This window comes from Formica exsecta, unplaced genomic scaffold (genome assembly GCF_003651465.1).
Source record: "Formica exsecta isolate Colony F162 unplaced genomic scaffold, ASM365146v1 scaffold421, whole genome shotgun sequence".
NCBI lineage: Eukaryota > Metazoa > Arthropoda > Insecta > Hymenoptera > Formicidae > Formica > Formica exsecta.
The window spans coordinates 375,994-395,146 of NW_021851451.1; the positions used below are offsets into that span (position 1 = coordinate 375,994).

General features: G+C 32.3%; 1 protein-coding gene across 3 annotated transcripts in view; it reads right to left on the reverse strand.

Annotated features, from left to right (window-relative positions):
• The window catches only part of LOC115240229, a 139,046-nt gene that overhangs the window by 23,467 nt on the left and 96,426 nt on the right, over positions 1-19,153 (reverse strand). For all 3 annotated transcript variants that reach the window (XM_029815259.1, XM_029815258.1, XM_029815257.1), the window contains 2 exons: positions 9,584-9,694; positions 8,165-8,278 (listed from right to left, as the gene is read on the reverse strand). In XM_029815259.1, the coding sequence (XP_029671119.1) occupies positions 8,165-8,234 (70 nt within the window). In that variant the 5' untranslated portion in view covers positions 8,235-8,278; positions 9,584-9,694. The remainder of the gene's footprint in view (positions 1-8,164; positions 8,279-9,583; positions 9,695-19,153) is intronic.

The following is a 19,153-nucleotide window of genomic DNA, read 5'->3' on the forward strand; positions in this document are numbered from 1 at the left end:
GGTATTGTAATATATAAAATATTAATAAAATATTTTCTAATTTCACTGTGTATAAAAATAAAGTTGATTATTCTCAACATGATATAAATTCTTAATATAATATAAATCCACTTTTAAAGATTTTGTAATAACAGTTAATAATTAATAATTATGAGTAGAAGATATCAGCAAGATTGGTTTATCGATAATATTCCACTAACTTTACTTTTGCTGATTTGCAAAATGTCATAATCGATGTTATAAATATAGTGAAATGGCAAATTCGACTATAATTGCGATTGCGTTTTGGTAATGGCGATAACATTAGTCGTACCATAGTGATTTATGTGTTCGCGACGAATAATTATTACTTCGATATTCGATAATTCGATGTTTCACTGCATATTTATAAGACAACTGAGACAAATCAATTTTAAAAAATAATTGTTGTAGCAAAAATTAGTTATATAGAATAATTGTATTAATATAAAAATGTTATGTATTGTCTAATTAAAAAATCTGATTCTCTTTACACACTATTATATATACTAAAAAAAGTATGATAAAATATTCTCTAGAATAATCGTTTTAATTAAATTATTAAAATCGCTTCATCTCGTGCGGAGAATCAGGCACGCTTTGTATTGTTAGACTGATCGTAAGATCAAAGTTCCACGAAGTCCAGGGAATCATGCTTGTCAACTACGCGTACGTTTACGTTCAATGCAATTTCCGTGCAATCAAACAGTAAATACGGGTTTGTTATACGTTACTGCGACAGAGCAACGCATCCTTGTAATTCCACATGCAAATTCTATGCTGCAAGATCACGTCGTGTCAGGAATCAATATTGCATCAGGCAGGTCGGATGCTGCATCCCGTCGAATAACTTACGACCTTACGTTCGTCATAATTGTCAACGCGCCGAGAAACATATATATACATATATATACTGAGGAAAAAAGAGATATTTCATAATTTATAAACGACATTTTAATTCGTCGAAACAAATCATGTCGCGAATAAAATGAAGCTCTGCTCTATTTTATTAACATGTTACAGAGATAATAATATATTACTATATAAAAATATGTAATCCTTTGATATCGTACTCCGTCACGTAATATTCATTACGCATTCATCGTACACGTTCAACTGAATTATTAATTGAATAATCCCAAATGTAATACGCGACGAAATTTTTATAAAGATATAAATGTTGCAGATAATTCTGTGCACATTGATAAAACATGTTTGCTTTCTCCGCTTTTGCAATCAAATTTATCCTCATATAAAAAATTTTAAAAATTTGATATTAGTCATATTAAAAATATATTTTAATATTCCAGATAATCAGTTAATGAGGATCGAGAGTCATGGCTACACTATATCGCGGAACATAAGACATTTGAGATTGATATGTAGCAGGTAGATAGCGCGATAGATAATAGTAAGTAATGTAAGAGGAGTTGCGCTAAAGTTCCGCACACCAGATGAGGGGTTTCTGGTTTCCGTGTATATCTATATATCTGTACAATCTAGATAGCTGCAAAATCTGATCATCCATCTACGTTTGTCAGAATACGAGTCGCGTAACGTTATGAATTATGATATTGGATGCGACAATGTAATAAATTAAAGGTCAAATTAAACTGACAAGTCTAAATTACGTTAAAGTCAAAAGCGCAACCAAAAAGTGTAGTTTTGACGGAACGCATTAATGTAGATATCTGAAATCGCGCTGCAAAATTGCAAGAAATAAATACTGCAAAAACATTGCTACAACTTCGAGAGACATCGTTAAGAATTAGAACGTTAAAATAATACACAGAAAATCGTTGAATATATCTATACTTTTTATTTGTATGAAAACGGTTAAAAAAATGAATTTTTATCTTTACAATCTACGAGCTACATACTATATAGAAAAATATCTAGGAGAGATAAAGTTTCAATCTTTTCATACACACGTGACGCCCTTTGAATCCAGATTTAGAGAGATAGATGATGGCATTTAGCAATAGACGTTACAGTGAACGAATATTCGGGCGAACTTTATTGTACCGAGATACAGTTTTTGCCAGTTGATGTAGTTTACAGAGGCGTGGGAGAGTTGATAAATAGTCATTGTTTCGCGACCAGTTACAGGCCTTTTTTGTATTTACTTAAGTATAATCCAATCAGCCTTTTGTTCTCGCCGTAGTTACTAACATTTTAGAAAATTCTCTATTAACAATCAGCAATTTCATGAGACGTTTTCAAACTTGTTTCATAATATCAAGATTCTTCACAAGAGAGAAATTTCTCATTGGAATAAATTTTACTTGCGGGAGATAATATCACTCTGTTAAACTTTTGCACACAATTTCTAATATCTGCAACATTATCTACATATATATTTAACTTTTCATTTGTATGTCTTTATAATAATATATGCTTCTCTATTGCGTACATTCTCTATTTAATTTGATAAAATACAGTATATATAATACTGTATTCATCTTCTCTCTTTTTCTCATAATATTTTATGATTGAAGCTCTAATCAATTTTTTTAAATAATTATTAATAGAACAACATTAATATTAAAGACAACTTGTGTTATATAAATAAGATTTTAAAAAATAAATGTGATTAGACTTTTACGACACTAATATAAGATAGAGTGAATCTGGATAAAAGATCGATCCATCTAAGCAACGTGTCACATTTTGTAAAATATATTCGTCTCTGACGCGTGGATGACAGAACGCGAGGGGAGAGAACTGAAAGCGGGCACCCCAATCAATAGCCCGTGATGAACAGTTCAATGGCTATCGGTATAGCACTGACGGCGTTGGTCGAGCTTTATGAATTATTCAATATTAGCCAAGTGGACTTCGATGTATTTGCTCTTAAACCGAGTTGGGCCATATACCGTTCGAGACACTCACCTGATCTCGTCCCTTGACTCGGACCGATATTATACGTCACAATTCGCGATCCGTTCTATTGACCCTGAGTAAGTCAAGCCGCATGCATGACGTAGCGTCGCCCCTCTATCCCTGCCGTTTCATAACAACGCGCGAGATAAACAGAAACTCTGTTTATCGGATATATTGCAAAAGTTTACTCGGGGAAGAATGCATATTGTAATAACGCATGAAAGTATCTAATAACTTTCCCGTTTGTTTGCTTGTCAAATATTATCGACAGCAATAAATTATAAATTTTCTCAAACGCGAGATGATAAGAATATCAAATAAACGTATAATTGTAGGATCTACTAGATATTAAATTATCTTATATCAAAAATAGATAAAAGATCTATAGAAAGAGAATGATACAAGCAATGAAATTTGTTAATTTGTATTATTAATATCAAGCATTCTTGATACTTCCTTCATCGAAATAACATTTTTATTATATTATCTAATTATATTGTTATTGTTACAGAAAATCCTCCCTCCTCCAAGACAATATTGTTTAATATTTAATTGTGTGTATGTGTGTGTGCTTGTTATTGTTCTATCATATCTATTAGATTTATAATGCTGTACTACTAACGCATTACGATTTTCAGTCTGATTCATAACGGCCCATTACTACTTTTTATAGCAGCGACATATAACTTTTCATAGTTTGCTTTACAACTGACTTTACTGTCGAGTAAGTAATGTGTTTTAGCGTATCTGCCATCTTCCAACATTCCTTTACTATTATTATTCTTCTACTATTAATAATATATAAATAATTTTATTGATATAATAAATTCTTTTGCACACAAAATTTATCATAAATAAATCTGTTATTAAATGAAATAGAAAGAAAATGGTTAAAATAAAGTCTAATATATGTGTGTATTATTTCTTTACTAAATAAATTTTTCGGTTTTAATTTGTAACGTTATAGAAGGGAAGAAAATGTAGTTTGCGCTAATTATCATGCTGCATACGAAGAATAAGCATACGAGATCAGACATTACCGTCTGTCATTAAATCACAAGTCGCCAAAATTATCCCGGTTTTAATTTCTAGTAATTATTGAACCATTAATACAGAAAAGTAAGAGAAATAAATACGGTACTTATTGTTAGTAAGACTATTTTCGATTAGCTCTTGAATATCGAGTGAAGACAGATTGCTTTTATTTGCAAACATTTGCGCTACAAATCGCGTCTCTCTCGGCGAGCAAGTTTAATTAGATCGAGTCCTTCTTTACAAGCCGATATCGAATTCTTGATAATACTGAGAAAAAAAATGTCGATAGTAATCACAGCCACAATCCGTATATAGTATAATCCGGTTTGTCAATTATCATCAATAAATTGTGTTCGAACTGCATTATCAATTACATGATTATCCGTGTAAATAAATATGAAAAGGCGTAATATGTACACTATAATAATTTATTTGCTCAAATTGCATATGTATATTATATATTTCGATTTGCACAAACAAACTTTCATGTAACTTTTGTGTATTAATTCATTACTTTCACAGTATCATAAGATTATATTTTGAGATTAAAAATCTTAATGTAAAGATTCTAAATCTTTGGTCAAATGTTTTATGATACAAACAATCTTTCAAAGTTTTTCTTAACTGTTAATCATTTTATAGATAATCAGTTAGCAAATCAGTTGATTTATATATTTGAGTTATTTGAATTTTTATAAACTTTGACGCATTCTGCTCTTTTTTGAGAATATCTAAAATTTTAATATCGTTATTAATTTGATCATAAATTTGATTTAATATTTCCTAAATTTGAATCTTTTAAATATGCAGAGAAGGGGAAAAAGGCGTTAATTTAAGAAAAGTAATTAATATATTCGGCGTATGCCAGGTATTCTTTTCATATTTTAATAAGTCCTATCTAAACTTCTATCTTTTAATCTTGTTAGCGACATTTTGCATTCTACGCGGACTGCGTTTATATCCAAGTTCGTAACGAAGTATTTGCAGTAACTTCGTGGATTATTGTTAATTATACAAGAAAGCGGTTCCGCTCTCGACGTGACAGTTGCCGATCTAGAATTTCATATTAATTAATACAACAGACGCGCGTGGGATGCCCTCATGCGCGTTATTATTAATTTCAGTGCGCACCGACTCGCTCGTCGCTGTTTCCGCATTATAACTTCATCCGATATGAAATTCACGAGAGAAACGCACATTATTTCGTGACTATTATATAAATTATTATAGATTGCGCTAAAAAAATACGATGAAAACAATAATAATCTACATAGATTACATATTCAAAAATAAATATGCAATCTATGTTGTATTTTCTTTTACCGATAATATATTATAGAGAATCAATAAGGATCAGAATAAAAATAACCGCATCTCAGATTTCCAGACGAGCTATTATTGAAAGCATAATGAATTCATTACTGGCAAAAACATAACATGTTTCAATCATGTTTATTTTTTATTCGTGTACATGCTTCATATATACACGCACAACTTATAATATAAATATACTTGTAAAACATTGATGTGAACAATAATAGTATACAAATAATAATTTTTACTTATTTTATAATTTGTATATAAAATTCTTATTCAATATATATGTTTTACAATTTATATGTTTATCAAATTTGTGCTTGAATAAATATTTTAAAAACTAACAATCCGTTTCTCCCTCTCTCGCATTTCTCGCTGATTGTCTGTTTTGCCTCTTATATTGCCAATTTGTCAAGCCGGTCATGTTATAAATTTTAAGAAGCTTAATTCCACGTAATTACCAAAGTTTCTAGGCTGCCCCGCGAACAAGGGAACAGTTACGGAGCTACGAAAGGGGGCAGGGAACGCGAAAAAAGAAAGAAAAAACGAAGACGAGGAGAATCGTTTGAAAGTTTTTAAGACCGAGCTTTTTAAAACATGCCGACGTTTTTCAGTTGCTTATTATTTACTTTTCCACAAATTCGGCAGACGGTGACTCGCAACAAAGATTAAAAGAGGACAAACGACCGCCGCGAAATCAACAACATTATGATTTATGGAGCAAAGATGGAAATCCTATGTCAGAAACATGCGACACCACGCACACACACATATATCGAGGGTCGCGTCCCACGAGACTCTCAGACTCTTTATCCCGTAGCGAGGCCAATTTTTTCGATCTGCATTTCGATCATCATCGCACATCGTAAAAGAGCACTCGCGAGAGTACTTTCTCGTGAGATTTATGATGTCTCGATGCTCGGAAAAATGGAAACTAAAAATCCGATGAGAAGGAAATCGATTGTTTCGAGCGGCGCAAGTCTAAATTTCGCTGTTACTAATTGCACAAAATATATCATTTTTACAAAACTAAATTCAGTTTTCGATTTTAACTTTTTAATAATATTAACATAAATTATTACGTTAAAAAAATAATGGTTTATTAACTTAATCTATAAGTCCTACAATGTTTGCAACTCGATTGTGATTATAATCTTTTAACTATCATAATCTTTTATGAAGTCGAGTTCGTCGCGACACACCGACCGTAATTCTTGCAAAAGCTATTATACTACTGACGAGTGATCGAAGCTCCTCCGGCAAGGACTCTCGGTGTTGGTGGTGCGAGGAGTTGACGCGCTATTTCAGGAAGCTATAGTGATTACGCTTCGGTCGCCAATGAGAGCTTATCTCGGCGGCGACTTCTAAAGAAGATGCCTTTATATATACGTTTAAACGCCGTTAGTAGCCGCCGCCAACAGCCCTTTCACCCCCTTGACCCATCCCGCGGCTAAACTTACGCCAGGCTCGGTAAGTTATTACATCGTGAAAATAAGAGGAAAATTGGAAAGCGGTTTAGCCGTGAAAACGGTGTCAATTACCGGCAGTCTCGACGATACCGGTTCGAGGGGGAAAGAGAGACGGCGTCTGGCGACCTGCATCTCTTGCGCAAGGGGATGCTTTTACGACGCCGACAAAGGACGATGCGTCGAGGAGCGAACCTAACAAAATATTTCTCGGTGGTAATTTTCTAATGATGTTACCCGGCAAGATTGTAATTACCAGGTGGAGGTAAGAGAAGAAACTAATTTATTGCGATCGTCGAGAGCGGAAGCAGCGGGGTACAATCTGATAAAACGGTAATTCGTTATACGCTGATCAAGGATAATTTGTAACGTCGCCTTTCAGGAGTGAGTGATAGCCGTCGCGGTGCAATGATAAAGTTTGAGAGATGGACGTGAATAGAGGGTGAACGTGATAAGGAGTTCGTGTTTACCAAAATTACTGGAAAATTTCCGGCATTAGAATTTCGTTTGAAATGATCTTTGCTATTCAAATGTTTGTGTCCGAATTTATGCAAAATTATTATAATATTTCTTCTAACGACATAATTTTTAGATTTAGTTAAGCTAATAAAAAAATAATTCACGCTTTTATTATAATTCTGTTTATTATTGTTTACATTTATAAAATATCTGTATAAATTCATTGATTCAATAATACAATTTTTGATAATATTGTTTCTCCGTTTTATATTGGGTTAAACGGAAAGTTCGTGTCGTTTTTCGGTCTTCATCTTTTAGTAAAAAACGGAACAAACTTCCGTTCAACCCAATAGTTCGTTCCATAGGTTTTTGAATAACCGTCAATAGCAGAAAAAACACTTTTCGGTACATTTGAAATTGATTATTAACTGGTTTATTTCAAAACCTATAAAGCGAGCTACAATCACTTTGATCTCATTTGAAAGATAATTTAATACCGAACAAAAAGTTTCCTATAAACATGAGTCGAAAAATACTTCCTTTAAAAGTTAGCGCCCAAAAACCTGTAAAATCACAGTTATTTTTTATATTTTTACAAATATCAGGGAAAGTATGCATCTTTTAACAAAAAGTACCAAAACAAAAATTGTAGAGAATTAAATTATCTTTCAAATGAGATCAATTATTGTATTGGTTAAACGGAAAGTTCGTGCCATTTTTTCCGTCTTCATCTCTTAGTAAAAAACGGAACAAACTTTTCGTTCAACCCAATAGATATTCTCGGTAGAATTATTAATTTATCAGAGTTCATTTATTTTCGTTTTAGTCCGTGTAATCAAGACAACTATCAACAACCTACAATAGCATCAAGTTGTGGCCATTTATTTCGATACTCGTAGAACCAACCGAGCGTGTTTACGCAGACTAATAAATTTCGTTCCCGAAACTCCCTTCGAACTTTATGATAAAGTGCCGGCGTCACTTACCAGTAGGTGTACATGGAGTTCTTGCCGCCTCTACTAGATCTTCGCGACTTCCGGGCGGCGCCTCCAGCATTGTTCCGCTGCCGGAAAATTTCTTTACGCATAGCAGGCTCAACGCTAAAAAAAACAAATATAACATATTGTATATCACGAGCACACAATAGCTGATACCTCATATTCGCCTCTTGCCACATCAACTTATATTTTTTTTTAAACGGACTAATATCTACTTTCTCTTTCTTTTCTTTTCATAAAATAATGTATTATAACTTTCAATCTTGATTCTCACATATTTATATTTATATCATGAGTAACGTACTAAATAGATATTTATATCTTTCATTATAAATCAATATAATGTGAAGTTTATTATCAATATATAATGAAATTATGAACATAAGAAATTGCTTTTATTTATACTGACGATTTGTGCATTATTTTCTTATATAGAATAATCCTATATCACATGTAAAATGTGGCATAGCACAATATATCATATATGATATATTTTATATAATCTGATATAATTAAAACACATTGCAAAGCTTGCTTAATTTTTTTAGACGATTTAATCTGCTTGGCATTCTATATCTTTTTCCCAGGAAATTGGACATGCTATCATACATATTTCAGGGTATCTACTCAAATAATGTAAAAAGATTTTCTGAAAATTTCCTGATCTTCCAGGTATTTTGTATTTGTCTTTCAGATATTTTTCTATCGCAATTTATTTTGAACATATACATAGTTTCAAAGATAATTCAACGATCAAAATTTGTCCAAGCTTTTAGCAAAAAATGTTCATCGAAATATTTTTATTTGTTAAACAAAATATTCTCTTTCTCTGTCTCTCCTTTTTTCTCATAAAAAGCGAAATTTATCAAAACTTGGAAATTGAAGTTTCGGTGAACGGAACGATCGCCGCTCTTTCCGTTCCTCATTCGTCATCCGGCTCACACCATGTGATATATACGTGAGGTGAAATTCGAATGTTTATATAGCCTAGCGTCTTAAGGATATCCAGGCTCGACACACACACACACACACACACACACACACACACACACACACACACACACACACACACACACACAATTTTTAATCCAACTTTACATATCGTTATCTAAAATCTGAAATAAATGACAAAAGCGTAACAATTTTTTTAATTTAAAAATTGTTGTATATGTGATTATATAATTTAGAAAAAGAGTCATCAAAGCAAGAAAGAGAAAGAGAGAAACATGTAATCACGACAATTTAAAGTTATCGATTCACATATCTTATAATGTACATATAACATTTATATCAAGCAAACCCTGCAAATTAATTTGAAATATTATACCTCAAAATATAATTTTCTAATTAAAATTACAACCATACACACCCCATGTAGATCTTATAGAATGTAATTTACCAACTTACCCCGCTTCACGTCTCGCCACGTGTTCGTAATTTCGCCGAATCTACACAGTCTGTTTGGTGTCCGTCCATATATTCCTCTCACATTGTTCAGATGTTTAATTTCTCTCAATTCTATAACAATAACATTTAACAATAAATTTCAATAACAAATATTAATTTCTGTTTAATGTTTAATATGGGTCCATAATATATTTCGTTCTTGTATAATATTTGAAATAAAAGTTTTTATGAAATAATTATTATAAATATAATATTTTTCCCAAATGTAAAACAAACTGTAATTAAACATTGAAAAAGAAAGAAAAAAATGCAAAATAAAAATAATTTTTATATACAAATTTATTTTATATACAATTTGAAATTTACAATATTTAAACAAATATACTTGCGTATAAATTATATCGCGTATAAATCGATAATTAAATAAATAATTACTGACAAAAGAGATTGTTATAAGAAAAATAGACATGATCGACAACAATATATATGATGTCGAGCGGGTGGCTATTATCAAAATTGCTCTAGCAAAGACGCCTTCTCTCAAACTCAAGGTACTTCCCTTTATGGCGCACTCCGTCAAATTGCTCGTCGCATGAAGTAAATCGAGAGCTCCGCGTCAACTACTGCTTTAGACTCATCTCCCTACCGTTTACCATTCAACGAGGCTTGCATTCGCGTTCCATTTGCAGATCAGTGCACTCGGTGTGAATAGACGCGCCTCCCATTTGCCTATTTCTTATGCGAACAAATGTATGTACAAACTACTTTTCACACAGCTTGCTAATGGCTTCATTAATATTCTAAAGCTTCATAACTTACAAAACGCGCATTGTAATATACGGGCTTTTGCAGCCTATAATGAATTGGAAAAAGAAAATAACAATAAACACATTATTATACAATAGTTTGGAGCGTTCTTAGAGCTCAAATTTAAAATTTTAAGCAAGCTTGCAGGAATAACTACATATATATAAAACACAATAAATTTATGATTAAAAAACTTGAGATAAATAAATAACATAGAAGAGCTAGAAAATATCAAGAAAAATTTCTGCATTTTTTAAAATTTGCTACAAATTTAGAGAGTTAAGAAAGTTTAGAGAGAGTATATTTAGAGATTCGTAACCGTTCTCTTTGCATTTTCCATGCAAAAATATTTAGGAAAGAACTTTATTTTGCATTTAAGAAAGCAAGAATTTATTTAACTAGATATATATTCAACTAAATAAATTTGCAAACTTTAACAAGATTAATAAATCACAATAAAGAGATTTTTTTCTGTTTTATTTTTATATAAATTTTCATATAGTTTTTAGATGTGAAAAAAATTGTAAAGATAGTTTATTGTTTTTGTGGTTCAGAAATAACAAATTTTACTATCGTAATAATTGATTGCATTACAGAACAAGCAGTTAGTACGTATACAATTGCTACAGCTTCATCCTACATAGGCAAGTTGTCTTTAATTTCAATTAATCAACGCCTATCAAATGTTACGCGATTGAACGTCATTGACGGGGCAGGACACCAATTGCGCAATTTGCTTACGAGTAAAGATAATGTGCGTTTTGCACTGAACGGGAAAATGCGCGTAATCACACGAAAATTCGATTAACGAAGTCCCAGGATGCGCGACGGCGATAACAGTTAATTGTGCGTTTCATTAGCGAACGCTTCCGTACGGTCGTGCGCGCATTGTAGTTAAAACGCAGTTTTAACAGCGAGTAACCCGATAGGTTTTAAGCCGGTATTCTGTGTCGGATACCTGGGGCAAATTCACTCTGAAATCGTTAACCTCGTTTCTCGCCGGACGGCTAAATCCATCTGAGTCTCGCCATAACTTAAACCGATTTGCGTGGCAATCAATTAATTTGGAGGCTCGAAATACTTGAAAAAAATTTGACTAATTTACCTTCATACTTATTTTATTCGCGTTCTTTTTAATACCAAGCCTAATCTAATTCTTGATGACATAATTATAAGTTCTTATATAACTTTTTAAATCAGATTAATCGTCAAGTATCTCGGTATGGCTTGTTTTTTAAATTTTTAATCAGAATAACTTTAAATTTTAGTTTTGATGATGTTACATGGAGTTAAAACATCACGTAAATTACATTTTGTAATTATATTTTGCCAGAAATAATATTTTTCATCTCAATGCAATCGAGTAACTCTAAATCTTTCATTTATTCGTAATTATTCCATGTCACTCATAAGACGCGAAATTTTGTATTTTATCTCGCTTTTATCGCTGTAGTGTCTTGTATATTCCTTGTCCGCGAAATAACGAAGTGATATTAATTTAGCTATCCATCATAAATATAAAAAAGTTATTTGCCCGTAAAAAGTTCGTTCGCGCTGCTTTATTTTCTCGCGTATGCTTTAGTCAAGACAGAAAGCCCGAGAATATTATCTTCGACGTTCCGAACTCTTCGATATGGCTGTCGACGGCTTTAAATCAGACTAAGTTATTAAATTGAAACGTGAAGCGACATATTCACTTACGACTCTTATATATCTAAGACACTTTCCTTAAAGAAACGCGACATCGCGGAAAATATAATCTGCGGTGGCTCTTATGGTTGACCTGAACTACTCATATTTATTCTTTCTATTTAATTTCACATAAAACGTAATAACTATTTTATTAAAATTAGTTACTCGATTTTAAGCGTATATAGAGAGAGATTTGCGTTCAATCAAGAATATTTTTTAACATAATATCGTGACAAGAAATATACAATCATTTTCTTTTTAAATCTCAAACAAAACGTCTCTTTGTGGGAAGGGATGAAGAGAAAGACGTTTAGTTATCCCCGCATTCGCCCTCGTGCCATTCCCGTTCATAGTGTGCATCGCAATGCAACACTCACACTTATGCATACAACTGTATCTGCGGTATATATGTACACGCTCTCACGTGACACGCAATCTAGGTGCGATATATAGAGCTGCGCCAAATGATGTGACAGGACATAAACCATGTGAACTACGATGGATGTGGAGAATCGTATGTCGTCGTATTGAACCTTTTAACTAAATTATTTCTCCCTTTTTGATGAGAGCATTATAATTCAAAATTAGAGAAAAATAATGTGTTTGCGAAAATATAATGTAGTAATATTATCTCTAATTTTAATATGTAGCATATATAGCACATTTTAATAATATAAAAAAATTTGACTTCATGTTCTCTAATAAATTCTTATTATATTTTATTTTTTATATGAGACAGACTTTATTATCTTATTTAACCGCCATATTGAATATTAAAAAAGATCATTTTTAATAAATATTTAGAGAACACTATATCTTATATTTGTTATTAATAAATTATAAATTATGGTTTCAGGCATTCAAGATACTTAATTTATATCTTGAGAATCATGCTGAGAAGAAGGTAAAACTCGAATATGAAGGACAGAAATCGGATGATAACTGATTTATAGCTTTCTATCGATATCGATACAAAATCATAAATCTTAATTTGACACTTCTTTTCTCACGCTTTGACAGCAGCCCTATCTTGAAGATTTAGCTCGAATCCTCTCGTGTGTATATTTCCCCTCTGATTTTATTTCGTATCCAATCAGTATCACAATAATGTCTCTCTATTTTCGGCACTTTTCTCTATAATTCATGCTCGTGAAACACAACTATACTTTATCCTCGGCTCTCTCGCGTACGCGATCTGCATATTATTTTTATGTGTTGAGCCCTGGAAATTCTCTTATTAATCTAGGAGCTTGTGAGAAATTTTCACCTGCATAATTAATAAGAAAGGTTACGAAGAAAAGTTTATAGTTAATACCACAATGCGTATATTTAATAACATTTTGAAGTAAAAATAGAGAGTCATATAATTCGCCTTTAATAATTACACAATTATCTAAATTTTATCTTTATTATTTAATTAAATATCAAAGAATTTCAATTTTTTTGATAGATATACATATATCGTATATAAAGGCAACTCTATATTTTCTGCTCCTTCTCTCTCTTGAAATAAAACAATAATTATAAATTATTCTTATTCTTATCAAACTAAAGATTATAAATATTAAAATAAATTTCTAATTGCATTTGATATAATAGATTTATTTCGATGCAATAACGCGGTCGCGCATATTAGCTTTTCATCGAGCTGTTCTATACATGCATATACAACAACGTCCTTAACTTCTACAAACTTTCCCACGATCCCACGGAACACGGAAAACAAAGCGACCGCGGATACTTCCGTGCTGTAGCGAATACACCCTCTATCATTCTGCTTTCCCTTTTTCAGCACGATGTCGACCCGATAATAAAGTTTCGCGAGTGTAGCCGCGTTTCGCTGCCAACGCGGGGAGAAACTTTTTCCTCGTACTTTTGTTTTGTTTGATTATCCGAGGACGCGTCATATAATAACCACGTTATTGTTACTGTCGCTAAGAAAACTCCTTTTTTTACGTCAACGCATACAACACTCGCGAAATCAATTTATAAATCTGTGTTCGCATTTTATTTCAGTAAAAGTTTATTTCTATATTGAATTATAGAAAATAAACTCTTGATAAAAAATAATAAATGTATAAAATATATTGAAACAATGGTTGTATCAAGAATAAAAAATATAAATTATATCGTTTGGATATTTTATGATTAATATAATAAAGTTAATCCGTTTTAATACAATCGAATTTTGACAAAATTTCACAAGATATTCTTTAAAAATTGAGATTTTCTGATACGTGTGCTATGAAGTTTTATGCCTTGAAGTTTTATTTTTAGGATTTTAGTCTCCCTCAAAGTATAGCCAACAGCTATATAGCAGTTTATATTTTATGTAAAAGATATTTACCCAGCAATCCTCTCTCGGTTACTTGTCGGAAAAAATCTAACCACGTATTTAAGATATATATTCTAGAATTTTCCAGGTCACATATTATTAGATCCCGCTTAAAGTGATTCTACATTCTTTTTCGTAATCGCGCTTCCGTTGTTTCAGCTGCTCAATATGTGTCAAACTGATGCGGTACAATATAAGACTACATCTGTCACAAATGCATTTCCCTGACGTGCACTTTCGTGATCCAACGTAATATATGATTTATATATTTCGTAAGTCAACGATTGAGATTCCGACACGAGAAATTGTTGATTTATTTTTTAATAATTCCCCTAAACTTATTCTGTAAAATAATTTAATTTTTAACAATCTTATATTTTTAAAAATTTGTATTCTCAAAATTACACCTATATAAAACAACACAGTATGAATATGAAAAAATAGAAGAGGGGGGAAAATCTATGTGAATAGAATATGAGATGCAAATATGCGGGAAATAATATCTATGTATAATGCAATAGATGTCAGTTCTATTTAGCATCCGTCCATCCAGCATTGCTATCTCAACTCAAATATCAACGAACACGTTAAACGAAGAGTGTGAAAAGTCATGCGGTTTCACCGTGACTTAAATAAACGAATTTGCGTGAGCGGTGTAACTGGCGGTTATGAAACAACTATTGTACAATTCAAAATCGTAGTTAAAACCGCAGATATCGGAAAATTAACAGCTGGCGCGATGTAACTACTATCAGCGATCGATATTATTCTGAGGACAACATTTATTCACTTGTTTTCTTCTTTCATAATATTTACTCACAATTGCATAAAAAAATAATAGCAACAATTTACTGCTTTCGTAGATTAAAAGTAAACTCGATGCCAACTCGACTCTCGATCGATCGAGTTTATTATATCAGAAACACCCACTATCTCACAGGAATTCTTCGTGATACTACTGTCGACTTTTTACATAAATCTAATGCTCATCAGTGACGGAATCAAATTCAATTTTTACTGTCAGGCATTTCCATAATTTCCCAAGAGCAATACTTGCTAAAATAGTACTAACTCATTCTTCATCGACTCACTCGTAATCGATCTTCTGCCAATCGCGAGCGGTTTTTCGAGCTCTGTGGTTATGCAAGAAGAAGATACGATGCGAAAATCTGGAAAAACCGGGGTGAGATTATAGGAAAGATAACATCAGGTCACATTGTCGAGACTTCATAAATTCTGCAGCACTTTCACCGATGCATTCTCGTTGCTTTCACAGAAAACTTTCTCAAGCGTGAAAAGTTTCAGAAAACTTCTGACGGCTACAATTTTGACGTTTACAAACACCTGCAATTGCAACGCATCGGATACAATTCGCATTCATCTATGATGATTTTCGTTGGCATGCCAATGCGAGATGGAAATATGCTTTCGACGGAAATTCTCTGAAGTCGAAATGTCGAGATAAAATGTGTCGTTGAGATCTGAGTAAAGTTAACATATTTCTTCAGCATTTCTGCGATACTTGTGTCACATCGTTACATATTACGTAAATCGTTTATTGCATCAAAAGATTGTGCAATATCAAGTGTTCTAAGAATTGCTTTCAGACATCTTTATTCTGTATAAACTGAATAGTTTGATGTGGCTTATATATCTCTTTACAGAAAAAGCGAGTGAGACAGAGAGATAAAGATAATAATAAATGGAATAAATGACAAATATTTTCTCATAATATAGCTATTTCCATTTCAAAATTACGTAATAATCACGGAAAGAATATGATTTAATTTATTATTTTTATGTAAATAATAGTAGCGATATCTTAAAAGCCTTGTGACGCAATGTTGACTTACCTCGGAGTTCCTTTATGCTCACAAGAGAGAATGAGAACAAGAAATGACAGAGATGGGTGATATGTATAGGGACACATAAGCCAGCACCAAGGGAATGAAAACCGCAGGACGAAAGATAACTCTACGTCACTTACATATAAGATAAAACTTACAGCTATTCTGGTTTGCTGACATTATACTTTGCGCTGTATTTCCATAGATTCTTGTAAACAAAATATAATCAAGTCAATTATTTACTGTTTCATTACTCTAGAGTTTAAGTAAAATATTTTACTGCTTCATTAATCTAGAGTTTAAACAGAAATATCATTACAAATCTCACAAATATTTGGTTTTACATTTTACATTGCTAGCACGTTAAAATTGCGTTCTAGAAAAATTATAACTAAAAAAAAGGTCTATAATCAAATTCATTGGCCATAACGTATTATTCAGATTACTATTATTAACTTACACTCTCTTGAGTAAAATATAATTAAGTTTTTCTGCAGTATTTGATTTATTTAATATCTCCTTTCTTCTTATTTTTCATATATTTTGCAATCATGAAATTATTAAGATTATTAAAAAATGAAAAAATAAAGTTTTTTTTCCCTTTATTGACTAGTAAAAATTGCAAAAAAAAAGCAATTTCTCATTAATGAATATCCTTTTCGAATAATCTGGTAGAAAGTTCTCATAAAATTCCATCTTCAGGCTATTGTTGCTATGCGACAATACTAACTCGGCCACAAAGGAGAAAATAACGACACTATAAAAAGAGTTGCCACAACCAGTAATGACGAGCGGTCGATTTTCGCAAGCCATAATTACAAGTTTTTCATTACAGCGGTCCGTCCTCCAGATTGACACAAGTTCTAAGATAGTATCACGGTAAAATTTTTTTACAACAAAAAGGAAAAAGAAGAAAAATCCTGTTCAAATATAGCGCCGCAATTTCTAATCCGCCAATACGTCAGAGTTACTGCTATCGACGGCCTGTAGGTATTTGTTCAAATCCATATCTCATATTGCCCTGTGCTGGTATTAAGAGGAAACGTATGCACACACATACATACCCGCGCGCGCGCCTCAACTTCTAAACAGCTTAAGCAGAAATAGATATGCTGTGTCTCAAAGATGCAGAAAATGTCTATGCTACTAAAGAGATTTCGCGAAAAGTTGCATATTGCAAAGGACATACTTTTACGTAATTAACTAATTAATTTACTGGCTTCTACGTGTCGCATGCAACGCGAGAAGAAGATAATCTGTCTAAATCTTTACCTCGATATTTACAGAAGATGTTCCACTTCATTAGAGTAATACGCTGACATTTTCAGCACGATACTTTGTAACTGTATAATCACAAAATAGATCCGCAATCGCCGGTTGATCACAACTGATTGATTGCCGGTGAAATCTTTTGTTATGAAGTATGTATGGAAATTTAATGAAGAACGCGGTTTATAAACACTGAGATAAACATCGCATGCGACACATAGAAGCCAGTAAGTCAATCATAATGTTAACATACAAAAATGTTTATATCTCGAAACGGTTGAGCTCTCGACCTATGTTTACTAAGATTTTTTTACTCATTGTCAGTATGGTGTGTCCTATTTACCATATAAATATTAAATGGTTTTTTTGAATATCCTGTATAAATATTATATATTTAATTTCTCATACTTAATATGGTATTATATTTTGAAATAATTTATTACATTGCCATAGTGCGCTATCCTTCTATATTATTGTCTTTTTATTAGCAAGTATATAACAATGTATCATCGTAGAGTGAGGATTGGATATAAGAAGATCTAGATAGCTGGAAATTACATCTATAACGGGACAAATCTTATTTTAAAACGAGCGCATCCAATATCCTCGACATTGCTACATTCGTGTATATTGGTGTTGAGTGAGCTTTGAATTTTACACGGAAAGTTACATAATCAAGTTGTATTTTGAACATTGCACCGAAATTTATACCGTAAATATCAAAAGTTGTTTTAAATAAATAAGTAACTTCATCACAGGATACTGCTACTGATAAATTCTTGATATTCTTAAAAATATTGTCAGGAACAGCAATAAAAGTTCTAATTCTAGATTTGCCAAGTAATGTTTTTATTTATTCTTAAAATTGTGTTAATCGAAAGCAAAACCTTTACATACGGCTATAGTGGATATCGACTGTAACTGTTTCGAATATTATAAAATGCTACATTATTACGAGAATGTTTTGAGTTAGGATCCTGCATTATTCGCGTTATACGGACATAAAGAGTTACCATTCTGCCGTTCAGCGACAAATAGAAATGACACAGGCTCCGAAAGAGTCGTAATCAAGTGACGCGGTCGGAGATCGACCCTCGGGATGCATCAATTCCATTAGTCATGATCTCTCGACGCACATTTAGCCCCTTCAGTCGGAGCCTGGTTACATTGGGAAAGAAGCCCTCGAGACTCTCGAACATCACCGAAGAGATCTACCGGGACAGCCTGAAAAAAGGGGACAGCCTAAAGGAGATCAGACGTGGCTGGCGTGTAAAACTCATACGTGTTGTTCTTCGTCGCCAGTTATTTGCACGGCTGCCTGTTGGCTGGCAGATGAAATTGATCACAGGTATAAATGACGATAGATGGCAATAACCAAGAAAAAATATTACGGTGTTCTTTAATCATTGTGAAAAGATTATTGTCCACTTTAAAAGCTGTTAAAAAAAGTACATGCTTATATTAAAATTTATGAATTTAAGAAATTGCTTCACATATACAACTCTGTAGACATATAATTTAAAAAATAATTTTTTGAGTTATTTAATTCTCTTCAAATAAGAAGATTCGTAAAGTTGAACAACTCAGTTTATTAGCTTCTTGCATTCTTCGGTTTCGTGG